General features: G+C 47.5%; 1 protein-coding gene across 5 annotated transcripts in view; it reads right to left on the minus strand.

Annotated features, from left to right (window-relative positions):
• Positions 1-2589: 2589 nt before the first annotated feature.
• Positions 2590-14028, minus strand: part of elavl3 (ELAV like neuron-specific RNA binding protein 3) — a 117174-nt gene continuing 105735 nt past the window's right edge. For 4 of the 5 annotated variants that reach the window (XM_055663970.1, XM_055663972.1, XM_055663975.1 and 1 more), the window contains exons 4-7: positions 10291-10444; positions 7876-8101; positions 6510-6548; positions 2590-2969 (exon numbers count right to left, since the gene is read on the minus strand). In XM_055663970.1, the coding sequence (XP_055519945.1) occupies positions 2621-2969; positions 6510-6548; positions 7876-8101; positions 10291-10444 (768 nt within the window). In that variant the 3' untranslated portion in view covers positions 2590-2620. The remainder of the gene's footprint in view (positions 2970-6509; positions 6549-7875; positions 8102-10290; positions 10445-14028) is intronic. The other variant, XM_055663971.1, reaches the window with a different exon arrangement.

Raw genomic sequence — 14028 nt, forward strand, 5'->3', positions numbered from 1 at the left:
TGTACCTGATCAAGGAAGGCTCTGGGCTAGTTGTTTGGACCTGTCTGTGACGATGGTCCTGTGTCTGTGGACATACTGCTGTGTGTGAGGGAGACTTGTGTGTGTCGTGTAGTTGTAATTCTCAACTCTCTCGGACATATGGCAACTGAGCAGAAGACGGTGGAAGTCTTTGTTGTCGTGACCTGTTGACTTGGGACTAATGGGCAGCAAGTTACACACAGGGAAGTGGAGGAACTCAGTGGGCCGGGCAGCATCTGTGGGGGAATGAACAGGCGACGTTTCGGGACGGGACCATTCTTCAGGTGTGGGTGATGACTGACCCACTGTGGGTGGGATGGACACGATGGCTCACGCCTCTTGACCTGTCATCTCCAAGAAGATGGCCATGCCTGTCCCACAATGGTGGAGCAGGGAGGTGGTCAGTGTCTGTGAAGTCCCTGCAGGAATAACTATCTTATCACCATGAATCCTGTCGTGAAATGATATGTGAGCTCCCCGCTGTGTAGGTTGAATCAGGGTTCAGCTTGGCCACAACTTGGGGGTGAGAGCAATGAGGTTGTGACATCCAGGTTTACAAGGACCTCGCAGTCAGGAATGGCCTGGAGTTCCCCAGTTTGATATTGCCATCGCGTTTTGCCGGCATGATAGACAGAAAATGCTGGAGATAGACAGAAAATGGATAGGTGACTGGAGTAACTCAGCGGGTCAGGCAGCATCTGTGGAGAACATGGATAGGTGACGTTTTGGGTTGGTACCCTGCTTCAGACTGCGTCTGGCTGTTGTTCGGAACTTGATCAGGAGTTGACTGAGGGTCTGCTGCCCATTCTCGGAGTGGCCACAAACGCGTGAGGGTTTTCAGAGAGAACTGGGGAAGAGAGATGGATGGCCACCATGGAACTGTGACCTGGAGAGGCGAGGAGATGTGGGACAGGTACAGGTGAGACAGGAAGTGTGAGGACAGGTGGCCGGTCCAGTCACATGCAGGGTTGGGAACAGCCTCTCCAGCTCCACACCATGGGGGGGGGGGGGGGGGGGGGGGGGGGGGGGGGGGGGGGGGGGGGGGGGGGGGGGGGGGGGTGATAGAGGGGGGAGGTGTTGGGGGGGGGAGAGAAGTGCAAAGCTTTCCCGCTAAGGCATCCACAGGCTAACCATTCTCGCCTCATTAAACTGACGAAGACCATCATGTAAACAGCTTAATTCTAAATATGAAAGAATCTCATGCTTCAATTTTACTTTATAAATATATGGAGGCATCAAAGCACATTCTACATCATCTCAGGAACCTGTGTGCGGAGCGATCGAATGAAGGTTTAGAGGGGCAGAGGGTTGAAAGATCCAGCCTCCACGACTTGCAGCCTCGACATTAATGTGTCTGTATAAAAGATCCCGGGCAAACAGGCCATCAAGGCACGAACACGCAGCCGGCTACAAACTATTCCGCTCACTCGCGTTATCTGGTGAACGCCAGAACCATTATCCTTCACGGTTCTCACACAGAGAACGGTCACATAACGATCATTAAGAAGCTATAAACGCGTCTCACCAGTAGTTTTAAAACAGGGGGCGCCGCCACTTTACTAGCATTTCATCATTAAGGGGGAACCCATTTGGAAAATAAATAGTTCAACGCACAGACACAGTCCATGTGCAGCAAGCATGCTACTGAAGGGGAGAGATATCCAGCAGATATTGCCTGTCCGCCAATGCCCTTTAACGCCTCTGCACGGGAGCAACGCCAAGACTCTTCGTGTAAGCATCGTTACAAAATACTAATTCTATCAATAATATCACAGCACAATAGTTCACACCCAAACTATTCCTTAATCGAGATCCCAGACTGCAGCCTATGAGCTGCAGGCGACAAACTCTCTTGGCAGTGGTGACCGGCCAAGACTGGGGACATTGATTACAGTAAATGCACTTTAGTGGTGGACAGACTACAGCCCATGCTTTAGCTGTAAGGTATTGCACATTTTTCTTTTTGTTGAGATCTTGGTTAATGAAACCGTGGAAGGAACAAGGAAAAAGAGAAAAAAAGGTCAATTAATTAATGCTGCAATTCATAAATATTCCCCATCAAAATATTTTTTTTTCTATGTCAATTGCAACCACACGACACTTCTGAAAACAGGTCTTAGTGAAAATGTTCTAAGTTTCCCAGCTTTCTGTTCTGCCCATCATTACAAGAGAAAATCACCTTCAAAGAAGGCAGTTATAAGTATTATTATTAATATTAGGCTGGGTTGAAAACCCCCTGCGTAGTATTGATTTATAGGTATTATAGTCATATAATAAGAGCTATGAAAAAAGTATTCAAAGTTGTTTATGAAATAGCTTCCTGGTTATTTGTTGTAAGATGTCCTGTATCAATATAACGCTAACACTGGCTCTTGAAAAAGTCTGTTTGATTCACTGTAAGCCCAGGTATATTAATGGATATTTTTTTTTGTTTTTTTGTTGTTTTGTTTTGTTGCTGTGAGTGTGTTTGGTGAAGTACTGATCGTTTTGTGTTGGTTGTGGAGGGGCGCGTGTTTGTGTTGCTTTCTCTCTCTCTCTCCACGGGGGGTGGGTGGGGGTGAGGGTGGGGGGGGGGGGGAGGGGGTGGGGGAGGGGAGCCCCTTCACGACTTGTGTGTCTTGCTGGTCTTGAAGGAGACCTGCAGAACGCGGTCCCCAAGACGATAGCCGTTCAGGCTGGCGATGGCCATAGCCGCCTCGTCGTAGTTGGTCATGGTGACGAAACCGAAGCCTTTGCATTTGTTGGTGTTGAAGTCGCGGATCACCTTGACGTTGGTGACGGCCCCAAACGGCCCGAAGAGTTGCCACAGGACGCTCTCGTCTGCCTCTGGAGACAAGTTGTAAACAAAGATGCACCAGCCGGTACCTGTGGGACCAGACAAGTTGACGCCTGCCAAGCTGGTCATGCCCTCAATGGTGATGGGAGAGAACCTGGTAGACAGAGACAGAGGACTGCTTGGGTGTGAATCACGCATTGTACCACATTGCATCACACAAACATCAGCAGCATCTACATTGTTATAGGAGCAGAATTATCTCCCACTATCCTTGATTGGTCTTTGCTGGCTTTACCTTGCACTAAACGCTATTCCCTTATCATGTATCTGTACACTGTCTCGATTGTAATCATATATTGTCTTTCTGCTGACTGGGTAGCAGCAACAGCTTTTCACTGTACCTCGGTACACGTGACAATTATCTGGTGAACTGAGCAGGAAGTTGATACACTAACACCATCCCTCCACACCCTGTCTGATGGTCAGTCCACATGGTCCAGAATCTCCCACTAGTTCATGTTCATGAACAGAATTAGGCCATTCGGCCCATCATCTTCTCCGCCATTCAATCATGGCTGATCAATCTCTCCCTCCTAACCCCATTCTACTGCCTTCTCCCACAATAGACAATAATAGGTGCAGGAGTAGAGGCCATTCGACCCTTTGAGCCAGCACCGCCATTCAATATGATCATGGCTGATCATCCAACTTAGTATCCCGTACCTGCCTTCTCTCCATACCCCCTGATCCCCTTAGCCACAAGGGCCACAACTAACTCCCTCTTAAATATAGCCAATGAACTGGCCTCAACTACCCTCTGTGGCAGAGAGATCCAGAGATTCACCACTCTCTGTGTGAAAAAAGTTCTTCTCATCTCGGTTTTAAAGGAGTTCCCCCTTATCCTTAAGCTGTGACCCCTTGTCCTGGACTTCCCCAACATCGGGAACAATCTTCCTGCATCTAGCCTGTCCAACCCCTTAAGAATTTTGTAAGTTTCTATAAGATCCCCTCTCAATCTCCTAAATTCTAGAGAGTATAAACCAAGTCTATCCAGTCTTTCTTCATAAGACAGTCCTGACATCCCAGGAATCAGTCTGGTGAACCTTCTCTGTACTCCCTCTATGGCAATAATGTCCTTCCTCAGATTTGGAGACCAAAACTGTACGCAATACTCCAGGTGTGGTCTCACCAAGACCAATGTGATCACGGCTGATCATCCACTATCAGTACCCCGTTCCTGCCTTCCCCCCATACCCCTTGACTCTGCTATCTTTAAGAGCCCTATCTAACTCTCTCTTGAAAGTGTCCAGAGAATTGGTCTGCACCATCTCTCAATGCAACCAAGGCCGTGCCTCAGTGGGGAAATATCGTGCGTGGTTTGACACATGATATATGGATGTTGGTCCTGAATCACAGGATATCGTTCCTAATCAACATGAGAATGAACAGAGGGATGTTGTTCTCTCACTGCCTCTCCAAGGACAACTTGTTGGGTCACCATTTAACAGAGAAAACTCAGGTATTAAAAAAATATAGAAAATAGACAGTGCAGATAGGGAACAGGCCCTTCGGCCCACAATGTCCATGCTGAGCGTGATGCCAATCTTCTCTGCCTGTAAGTGATCCATATCCCTCCAGCCCCTGCGTATCCATGTACCGATGTAAAGGCCCTTTATGCACCAATATTGTACCTGCCTCCACCACCACCCCTGGCAGCTAGTTCTAGGCCCCCACCACTCTGTTTAAAAGGAAAACAAACTTGCCCTGTACATCTCCTTTACAAATTCCCCCCTTCTCACCTTATAGCCGTGCCCACTGATCACTGGCATCTCCATCTGTGATATGGTTCTGACTGTCTACCCTATCCATGTTTCTCAAATGTTTATATACTTCTGTGAGGTCTCCCTTCAACCTCTGACGTTCTACAGAAAACAATCCAAGTGTGTCCAACCTCTCCTCATATTTATAGCCTCTAATCCTGGCAGAATCCTGGTAAACCTCCCGTGAACCCTTTCAAAAGCCCCGACATTCTTCCTATAAGGGGGCGAGAGGAACTGCAGCCAAACCAAAGTCCTATAAAGTTGCATCATGACTTCCTGACTCTTGCCCTCAATGCCCTGACCGATGGATGCAAGCGAACCGTAACCCCTTCTGTCTCAGGGTGAGATATTCAGTTAAAACATAAACTCATCTATTTACCTCAAATTCACATTTTTTTGCAATGTTAAGAAACACATTATTGTGCAGCAAAGGCAACAGGCAACATATCGAGGCATGGAAACTGTAAACCATTAACTGAGAAGAATAAATGTGTGAGGTGCTGAGAATGAGGCACTTAAATAAAAGCAGGGGTTAGAATGTCCAGCAATACAAATGGGCCACAGGGAAACAAAGATCATGCTTCTTGGAACTAAAACCCACCCGTGTTGGGGAAGAGAATGTTTGTTCAGAAATATAACAAAGAATTTTACAGTAATTCAGTCAATTGTGTAACTACAATGGCAAAGACTGCGTTATCTGGGCACCCAAGTCCACAGTGTAGGGGTGTGAGTGAGGGGAGGTATGGAGGTGAGGATTAGGACAAGATCAATATGAGGTTACCTGGCGACAGGTAGTCAGGTGGTCAGGCACTGGAAGGTGTGTTCTGCAGGCAGTCGGCAAGTGGATTAGAGGGGAGATGAGGGGTTAGTGGACCAGAGGGGAGTTGTGTAGCCAATCTTCCAACAGTGGAAGTTGACGACTGCACGAAGGAATGATTCTTGATTAGAACTGGGTGTCAAGGGTTACGGAGAGAAGGCAGGAAGATGAGATCAGCCATGATTGAATGGTGGGGTAGACTCGATGGGACGAATGGCCTAATTCTCCTCCTATGACGTGAATATTCAACAGATTCACTTTCTGAAGATTGTTGGGAGAGAGATGGAGAGGGAGGGAGAGCAAGGGTTACTTGAAGTTAGATAAGTCAATATTCATACCGTTGGAAATAGAGTGGATGTGGAGAGGATATTTGCACGAGTGGGTCTAGAACCAGAGGTCATAGCAGAATAAATGGACGTTCTTTTAGGAAGAAGATGAAACAATTTATTGTTGGTGAATCTATGGAATTGAATGGATATTCTTAAGGCAGAGACACGTAGATAGATTCTTGATTAGTACGGGTGTCAGGGTTATGGGGAGAAGGCAGGAGAATGGGGTTAAGAGGGAAAGATAGATCAGCCATGAATGAATGGTGGAGTAGACTTGATGGGCCGAATGGCCTAATTCTCCTCCTATGACTTGTGAATATTCAACAGATTCACTTTCTGAAGATTGTTGGATACATCCTTAATGGGGAGCAGAGAGAATGGTTTGGACTCGGACCTGGCAATGGTGGGACAGAGAGCTTCTACCAGCTGTAAACTCATAGTGATGAGTTTATGTTGTCTGTTCCCACCCTGGGGTCAGCCTTCCTGTCCACCAGGGAAAAGTCGAATCCAACAGAACATAAAGGTGAGGAAAGCAGCAAGGGACAAGAATGTTTGTTTGTTGCAGAGAATGTTGAGCTGGAACAGGAGCAGAGCTTTATAGAGACAACCAGGCAGGTTGTTGTGACCAAAGTGTCTGTGGTTGACTGGTAAACAAGAGCTAACAACAGGTGAAAAAAGGCATCAACTTTTACTGTCCGGGTTACTGAGGCAAATGTTGAATTCTAGACCTTTGGTGGGACTTTAATTACCTCTTCACTCCGTACGCCATGTTCAGTAAATTGTCCAGCCTGTGATGTAGAGAGACGGAAGGGCGATGTTAGTAACTGAAATTGCAGCAGTTTTATCTGAAGTCAGAGAGAGAGAGTGAGAGAGGGGAGAGAGAGAGGGTGAGAGAGAGAGAGAGAGAGAGAGAGAGAGAGAGAGAGAGAGAGAGAGAGAGAGAGAGAGAGAGAGAGAGAGAGAGAGGGAGAGAGAGAGAGAGAGAGAGAGAGAGAGAGAGAGAGAGAGAGAGAGAGAGAGAGAGAGAGAGAGAGAGAGAGAGAGAGAGAGAGAGAGAGAGAGAGAGAGAGAGAGAGAGAGAGAGAGAGAGAGAGAGAGAGAGAGAGAGAGAGAGAGAGAGAGTGAGAGAGAGAGAGAGAGAGAGAGAGAGAGAGAGAGTGAGAGAGAGACAGAGAGGGAGAGAGAGAGAGAGAGAGAGAGAGAGAGAGAGAGAGAGAGAGAGGGCGAGTGAGAGAGAGTGAGAGAGAGAGAGAGAGAGAGAGAGAGAGAGAGAGAGAGAGAGAGAGAGAGAGAGAGAGAGAGAGAGAGAGAGAGAGAGAGGGAGAGAGAGAGAGGGAGAGAGAGAGAGAAAGAGAGAGAGGGAGAGAAAGTGAGAGGGAGACAAACAGCAGACATGGCAATAGAGGTATCAATGCACATCAATGCTTTCACTTCAGTTTAGCAGAATCATAACATGAAGATGATTTCTGAATTAAAACGACAGACTGTTCATTGATGATTAAACAGGTTTGACACTGTTTGTTTGCAGCAATTATAAAAGGTTTTCTTGTTAACCTGTTGAATCATCTCTTACCAAAAGCATCTCTGAAACGTACGTACATTTAGGAAGAGGAATATTTGTGACTAGACCCAGTGAGATTCTGTACTGCTAACACAATGTATACAAATAGCAGTCACCTCCAGCACTGACAAAGTCACAAAGCACGCCGACTTTGGAACCTGTTAGATTGTACAGTACACCATAGTCACTCCCCACAGTGGTGGTGGATGTTGGGGGTGGGGAAGAGCATTCACAATCTACTGGGCCTTAGAGGACATGTCCAGAACTGACCAGCAGTAACAGTGGCCCATAGTGGACATCTTAGCACTAACTAGATGGGGTCACTGGGCCTTAGAGGACGTGTCCAACACTGACCAGAGGGGTGACACTGGCCACTGGTGGACACTGAGTGGCAGTAACACTGGCCACTGGTGGACACTGAGTGGCAGTAACACTGGACACTGGAGGACAATGGTGGCAGTAACACTGGACAAGTAACACTGGACAATGGAGGATATCTCTATCACAGACCAGGGGCCCATTAGCACTACCAGCCAGCACCAGTGTGTCCTCACCTGAACCTCTGTGCCTGGTGATGCAGGGGGCCTGGGTATCTCCGGCTGCTGGACTGGTAGAGTTGAGACAGCAACGCTTGGCCTGTCTTTTGGCTTGGGTTGTTTGCAAACTTCACTGTGATTGGTTCAGTTGCTCCAAGGGGTTTCTGGCCATTCAGCCCTTTAATTGCTTCCTCTGCTTCTATCCTCTTGTCGAATCGTATAAACCCCACTCCTCGGGAGACTCCTGCAGGGGGAGAGAGAGGCAAGTGGTGTGAACATGAGTGTCTGTGTGAACACATTCATTATTCTATAACCTACCCCTTTGTGTATCGTTGCACAGTCTCCACTGCCTCCTAGTCACAGGTTCAAGCCCCACTCCAGAAACATTATAGATTCAGGAGAAATGTTTGTCACAGAGGAGGCCATTCAGCCTATTGTGCCTGTGCTAGCTCAGGAGAAACTGTCAGCTCTAATCTCAACTCTGGGTGCGGTTTTCAGAAATCATAACGAGCAGAATTAGGCCATTCGGCCCATCAAGTCTACTCCACCATTCTATCTCTCCTTCTCAACCCCATTCTCCAGCCTTCTCCCCATAACCTTTCACACCCCTACTAATCAATAACCTGTCAATCTTCGTTTTAAAAATTCCTTGTCCTCCACAGTCCTCCAAAAATGACTTGTCCTCCACAATCCTCTGTGGCAATGAATCCCACAGATTCACCACCCTCTGCCGAGTGAAATTCAATTCTCCTTTCTAAAGGTACATCCTTTTATTCTAAGGCTGTGGCCTCTAGTCCTCGACTCTCCCACTAGTGGAAACATCATCTCTACACAGGTCAATGCTCTTGGTCTGTTGATCGAGGTACATGGCCATTGTGCTGAGCTCCCCCACCACTCTCTAAAGCCTCGGCTATTGGTCACCTACACAGTTTGCCTAAATACCCCTCTAATCCCTCCGCCAAATGCTTCTATCCTGACCGCTTGGTTATTGATACAAATCTAGGCAGATGCTTCTGCAAGGGGTCAGGGGTGTTAGAGGGTCCTGACCCGAAACGTCCACTCCTTCCTCAGATGCTGCTTGACCCATTGAGTTCTTCCAGCACTTTGTCTTTTACTGAAGCTTTTCACTGTCCCTCGATACATGTGTCAATAATAAACTAAACTGAACATGTAGGAAGGAACTGCAGGTGCTGGTTTACACCGAAGATAATCACAAAGTGCTGGAGTAACTCAGCGGGACGGGCAGCGTCTCTGGAGAGAAGGAATGGGCGATGTTTCGGGTCGAGACCCTTCAGATGTGACAAGCAGGTCTCACTGGCCCCCTCTGCTGGACGTGTGTGGATGGAGATGACCAGGGAGCTGTCCGTGGTACCCAGTGTTTAGGACCTCCCGACATAAACATTGCCCCTTATCACAGTCCCTTCACACCACCATCGCCTATACTTCAATAACTCATCTTTCCACCAAACACATTAGCGTTCCCCAAAGGCATGAAATAACCTCATCCTTTCTTGACCCCATACAATCTTCTCTCAAAAGGTTTCTCTCTCTCTCATTCTATCTCTCATTTTTTGAATTCTCTCTTTCCTTTATTTCTTTTTGTCTCTTCCTGCCCTCCCAATGTTTCCTCTTCTCGTTCTATCTCATTGGAGTATAGTTTACACTCTCTCCTTAAACTTCCCTCTGAGTTGAGGTCTGATCCTCGCTTGCCCAGGCTGCGGCTCCACCACAATGCAAGGTGGATAGTGTTGGTTGCTGGCTGTCTTTAGATTTGATTAGACTAAAAGATCCTCATGAAGAGGTGTGAGCAGTGAATGTACCTGTGAGTGGAATCTGAACATATACTCAGACAGACGCAAGTTGTCAAAGGTTTCAGACAGTGAAGAGTAAAATTAAATCTCTTTAAGTGAAGACAGACCCAACCTGGAATGAATCTCATTGTAGACAGGCAAAGACAAGGAACAAAATACATCACCACAATAATATATAACTGTAGAAATAGCCTTGGTAAACTGAACGTTATAATCCCCAATACATGGTTGCCATGACATGGTTGGTCCATATAGAACATCATCGTGATAACAGGAATGAACAATTCTTTACACCATTCTCTAAAGAAAAGAACATGATGGGATGAGTGTATTTTATATCTGATTATGTGCAGGAAGAAACTGCAGATGCTGGTTTTCACCAAAGAAAGACACAAAATGCTGGAGTAACTCAGGCTGGAGTAACAGGCAACATCTCTGGAGAGAAGGAATGGGAGACGCTTTGGGACAAAGCTCTTCTTCAGACTTCTTCACCCATTCCTTCTCTCCAGAGATGCTGCCTGTCGCACTGAGTTACTCCAGCATTTTGTGATGATGGTCTCTACCCAAGATCACAGTCTCTGTTCCCAGTGGCCCTATTGGAGAGACCACACCTGTGTCCTACCTGTAACTTGGTCGACAAGGATGCGGGAGGTGATGATTCTGCCGTACTGTGAGAAGAGTTGCTCCATCTCTTTCTGGCTCATGGTTTTCGGGAGGCCACTGACGTACAGGTTAGCGTCTCTGATGGAGGCAGAGCTGGGACGGGCGTAGGAAACCTGGAGGAGAAGATCCGGTCAGTTGTGCTCAGTATGTGCGGCATAGTGTCATGGAGTCACAGACTGAGTCACAGACTGAGTCACAGACTGAGTCACAGTGTCATGGAGTCACAGACTGAGTCACAGTGTCATAGACTGAGTCACAGACTGAGTCACAGGGTCACAGACTGAGTCACAGACTGTCACAGACTGTCACAGACTGGGTCACAGTGTCACAGACTGAGTCACTGAGTCACAGAGTCACAGACTGAGTCACAGAGTCACAGACTGAGTTACAGACTGAGTCACAGACTGAGTCACAGACTGTCACAGACTGGGTCACAGTGTCACAGACTGAGTCACTGAGTCACAGTGTCACAGACTGAGTCACAGTGTCACAGTGTCACAGACTGAGTCACAGACTGAGTCACAGTGTCACAGACTGAGTCACAGTGTCACAGACTGAGTCACAGTGTCACAGACTGAGTCACAGTGTCACAGTGTCACAGACTGAGTCACAGACTGAGTCACAGTGTCACAGACTGAGTCACAGTGTCACAGACTGAGTCACAGACTGAGTCACAGTGTCACAGACTGAGTCACAGTGTCACAGACTGAGTCACAGTGTCACAGTGTCACAGACTGAGTCACAGAGTCACAGACTGAGTCACAGTGTCACAGACTGAGTCACAGAGTCACAGACAGAGTCACAGACTGAGTCACAGACTGAGTCACAGAGTCACAGACTGGGTCACAGAGTCACAGACTGAGTCACAGACTGAGTCACAGAGTCACAGACTGAGTCACAGAGTCACAGACTGGGTCACAGAGTCACAGACTGAGTCACAGACTGAGTCACAGAGTCACAGACTGAGTCACAGTGTCACAGACTGAGTCACAGAGTCACAGACTGAGTCACAGAGTCACAGACTGAGTCACAGTGTCACAGACTGAGTCACAGAGTCACAGACTGAGTCACAGTGTCACAGACTGAGTCACAGACTGAGTCACAGAGTCACAGACTGAGTCACTGAGTCACAGACTGAGTCACAGTGTCACACAGTCATGGACTCAGTCACAATATCAGAGAACAGGCCCTTTAACCCACCTTGTCTATGGTGACTGATCAATATCCATTTGCCTGCGTTTGGCCCATGTCCCTCTAAACTCTTTCTATCCATATATCTATCAAAAGGTCTTTTAAAAGTTGTAAATGTATCCGGATATCAGCTTCCTCTGCCAGCTCATTCCAGATATGAACTACCCTCTGAGTGAAAGAAAAATGCCCTTGAGGTCCTTATTAAATTCTTATTAAAGCTGAACCCCTCTCACCTGAAGCCTCTACCCCGGGCAAAAGGCTGTGGGCATCCACTTTATCCTTGCCCCTCATGATCTTGTACACCCCTCAGCCTCCAACACTCAACAAGAATGAAGTCCCAGCCTACCCACTTCTCCCAAACCTGGAAGCTCAGAGTGAAAAACATCATAACAGCATCAGTGGAGGCACTTGGTGGGACAAAGTGGTCTACTCTTGTTGCTACTTCCATGGGTCTTGTGGAAGGACAGTTGTCCCACTAAAGCTCACCCTTGCTTGGAGATACATTGGAGATACATTGGACATACATTGGAGATACATTGGAGATACATTGGAGATACCTAAGACTGTTCTCTACGCAATGGAGACCTCCGGCAACAATATTCATTTGAAAATCAGTCCAATTAAATGTGAAAGATGTGGCAGGATAAAGGTTTCAGCCACCGCTGTTTTGAAAAGGTTCGGCTAAATCGAAATGAAAGGCGAACACTGATAATATATTGAGACGGTTTGAATCTCACTTTCAGCCGATATTGCTGATGTGTTAAAATAAGCCACTAATTGCCTGCTACAGTGAACAGATTGAGCAGTGGAGTCTTGTCGAAGTGACCTCCCCATAATCCATCACACATTACAATCCAAGCTCCATCCCTGGAGAATTCCCAGGCTAATTTTGCCACGGTAATAATGCAATTCCTCCATCTGTCGGGCAAATTGGCTTTTAAAAAAGTCGCTCATCTAATCCGATGCACAGAAGGCAAAGAAAGGCCAGCGTTATGAACTAAGGCACTCATTACAGCGACATCCCATGGGACGAGGTGCAAATTGGTGCATAAATTAACCCTAAGGGATCCTGGTCTCCATGGCAACCTCCAACACACGCACATCCTTTCCATCAAAGACTCGTCCTCCCGATCCTTACAACAACTAAACAAAGGTGAAGTAGGGAGGGAGAGCAGTGATTGATGATGTTTGGTGGGGAGAGAATGAGCTGGGACTCTGCCTGAAGGTGAAAGTCTGGTCACTCCAATACCTGGCCTTGGTCAGTGGTCAGTGGTCAGAGAGATGGACATGGGGCCGCGTGTCTGACCATCTGGAGTGTTGGAGCAGGAGGGTCATTGTTGGTCAGGGGGTCGGTCAACAGTTCCACTGCTTGATGCCACAGTGGGTCCCAGGTCAACAGTCCCTGTGCTTGATGCCACAGTGGGTCCCAACCTTTGTCCAAGTCCCATAATCCAACCAGTAGCTCAGCACTGATGAAATTAACCCATGACTCAAGCAGTACTTGAGACAACAGTCCAACAGGCAGTACCATTGCCTCAATGAACATGTCACCCGGATTCTGACCGCGCGGAGTTTGCACGTGCTCCCTGTGACCGGGTGGGTTTTAATCTCCTCCCACAGCCCAAGGGTTCAAGGGTCAACAGGTTAACTGACTACTGGACTTTCTCTCTCCCACTGGTCAGTGTGGGTATTTGTGGAGAGTTGTGGTCAGTGACCAAATGAGATTGGTGTAAGTGGGTGTTTGTGGGCCAGTGTAGACTCGATGGGCTGAAGGGCTTGTTTCCGTACTCTATGACAACTATGCCAAGGAACTGGTTTGTTTGACCATTAAACTGAGACCGGGTCAAGTGATGGCCAATCCTACAGCTGAACACCAGCTATCAGATATTGATTCCTTTGTCTGAGTGGGATCTTGCTGTGCACAGCCTGGTGATTGACGTCCACATTGTAACCGTGACTGGGTTGGGACAGATTGGCTAGTGGATCATCTAATGTTGCCACGTAAAGTTAGACTCTAATACTAACCGTAATAAAACAACAATATAGAAACAAGGAACTGCAGATGCTGCTTTACAAAAAAAGACACAGAGTGCTGGAGTAACTCAGAGGGTCAGGCAGCTTCTCCGGGGAACTCTGTGAAACGTCACCTATCCACGTTCTCCACAGATGCTGCCTGACCCGCTGAGTTACTCCAGCACTCTGTGAAACGTCACCTATCCATATTCTCCACAGATGCTGCCTGACCCGCTGAGTTACTCTGAGTTACTCCAGCACTCTGTGTCTTTATTTAACTAAATGCCGGCAAGCCAGACAGCAAGGATCGATAGTGGTGTGGGGTCACAAGTACATCATTGTTACCTCTTGTTTAGTGGGGGTTGTAATTAAGTGGCAGCCTGGGTTTGGAGCAGATTTGCTGAGGTCCCATCTGGTGCTGGGAGAAGCTAATTGCCGTGGCTCGTGAGGGGAGAGGCTCTCACTGGGGAATGGGATTCGACACGCCTGGGTC

The sequence above is a fragment of the Leucoraja erinacea genome, chromosome 39 (assembly GCF_028641065.1).
Source record: "Leucoraja erinacea ecotype New England chromosome 39, Leri_hhj_1, whole genome shotgun sequence".
NCBI classification, from domain to species: Eukaryota; Metazoa; Chordata; class Chondrichthyes; order Rajiformes; family Rajidae; genus Leucoraja; species Leucoraja erinaceus.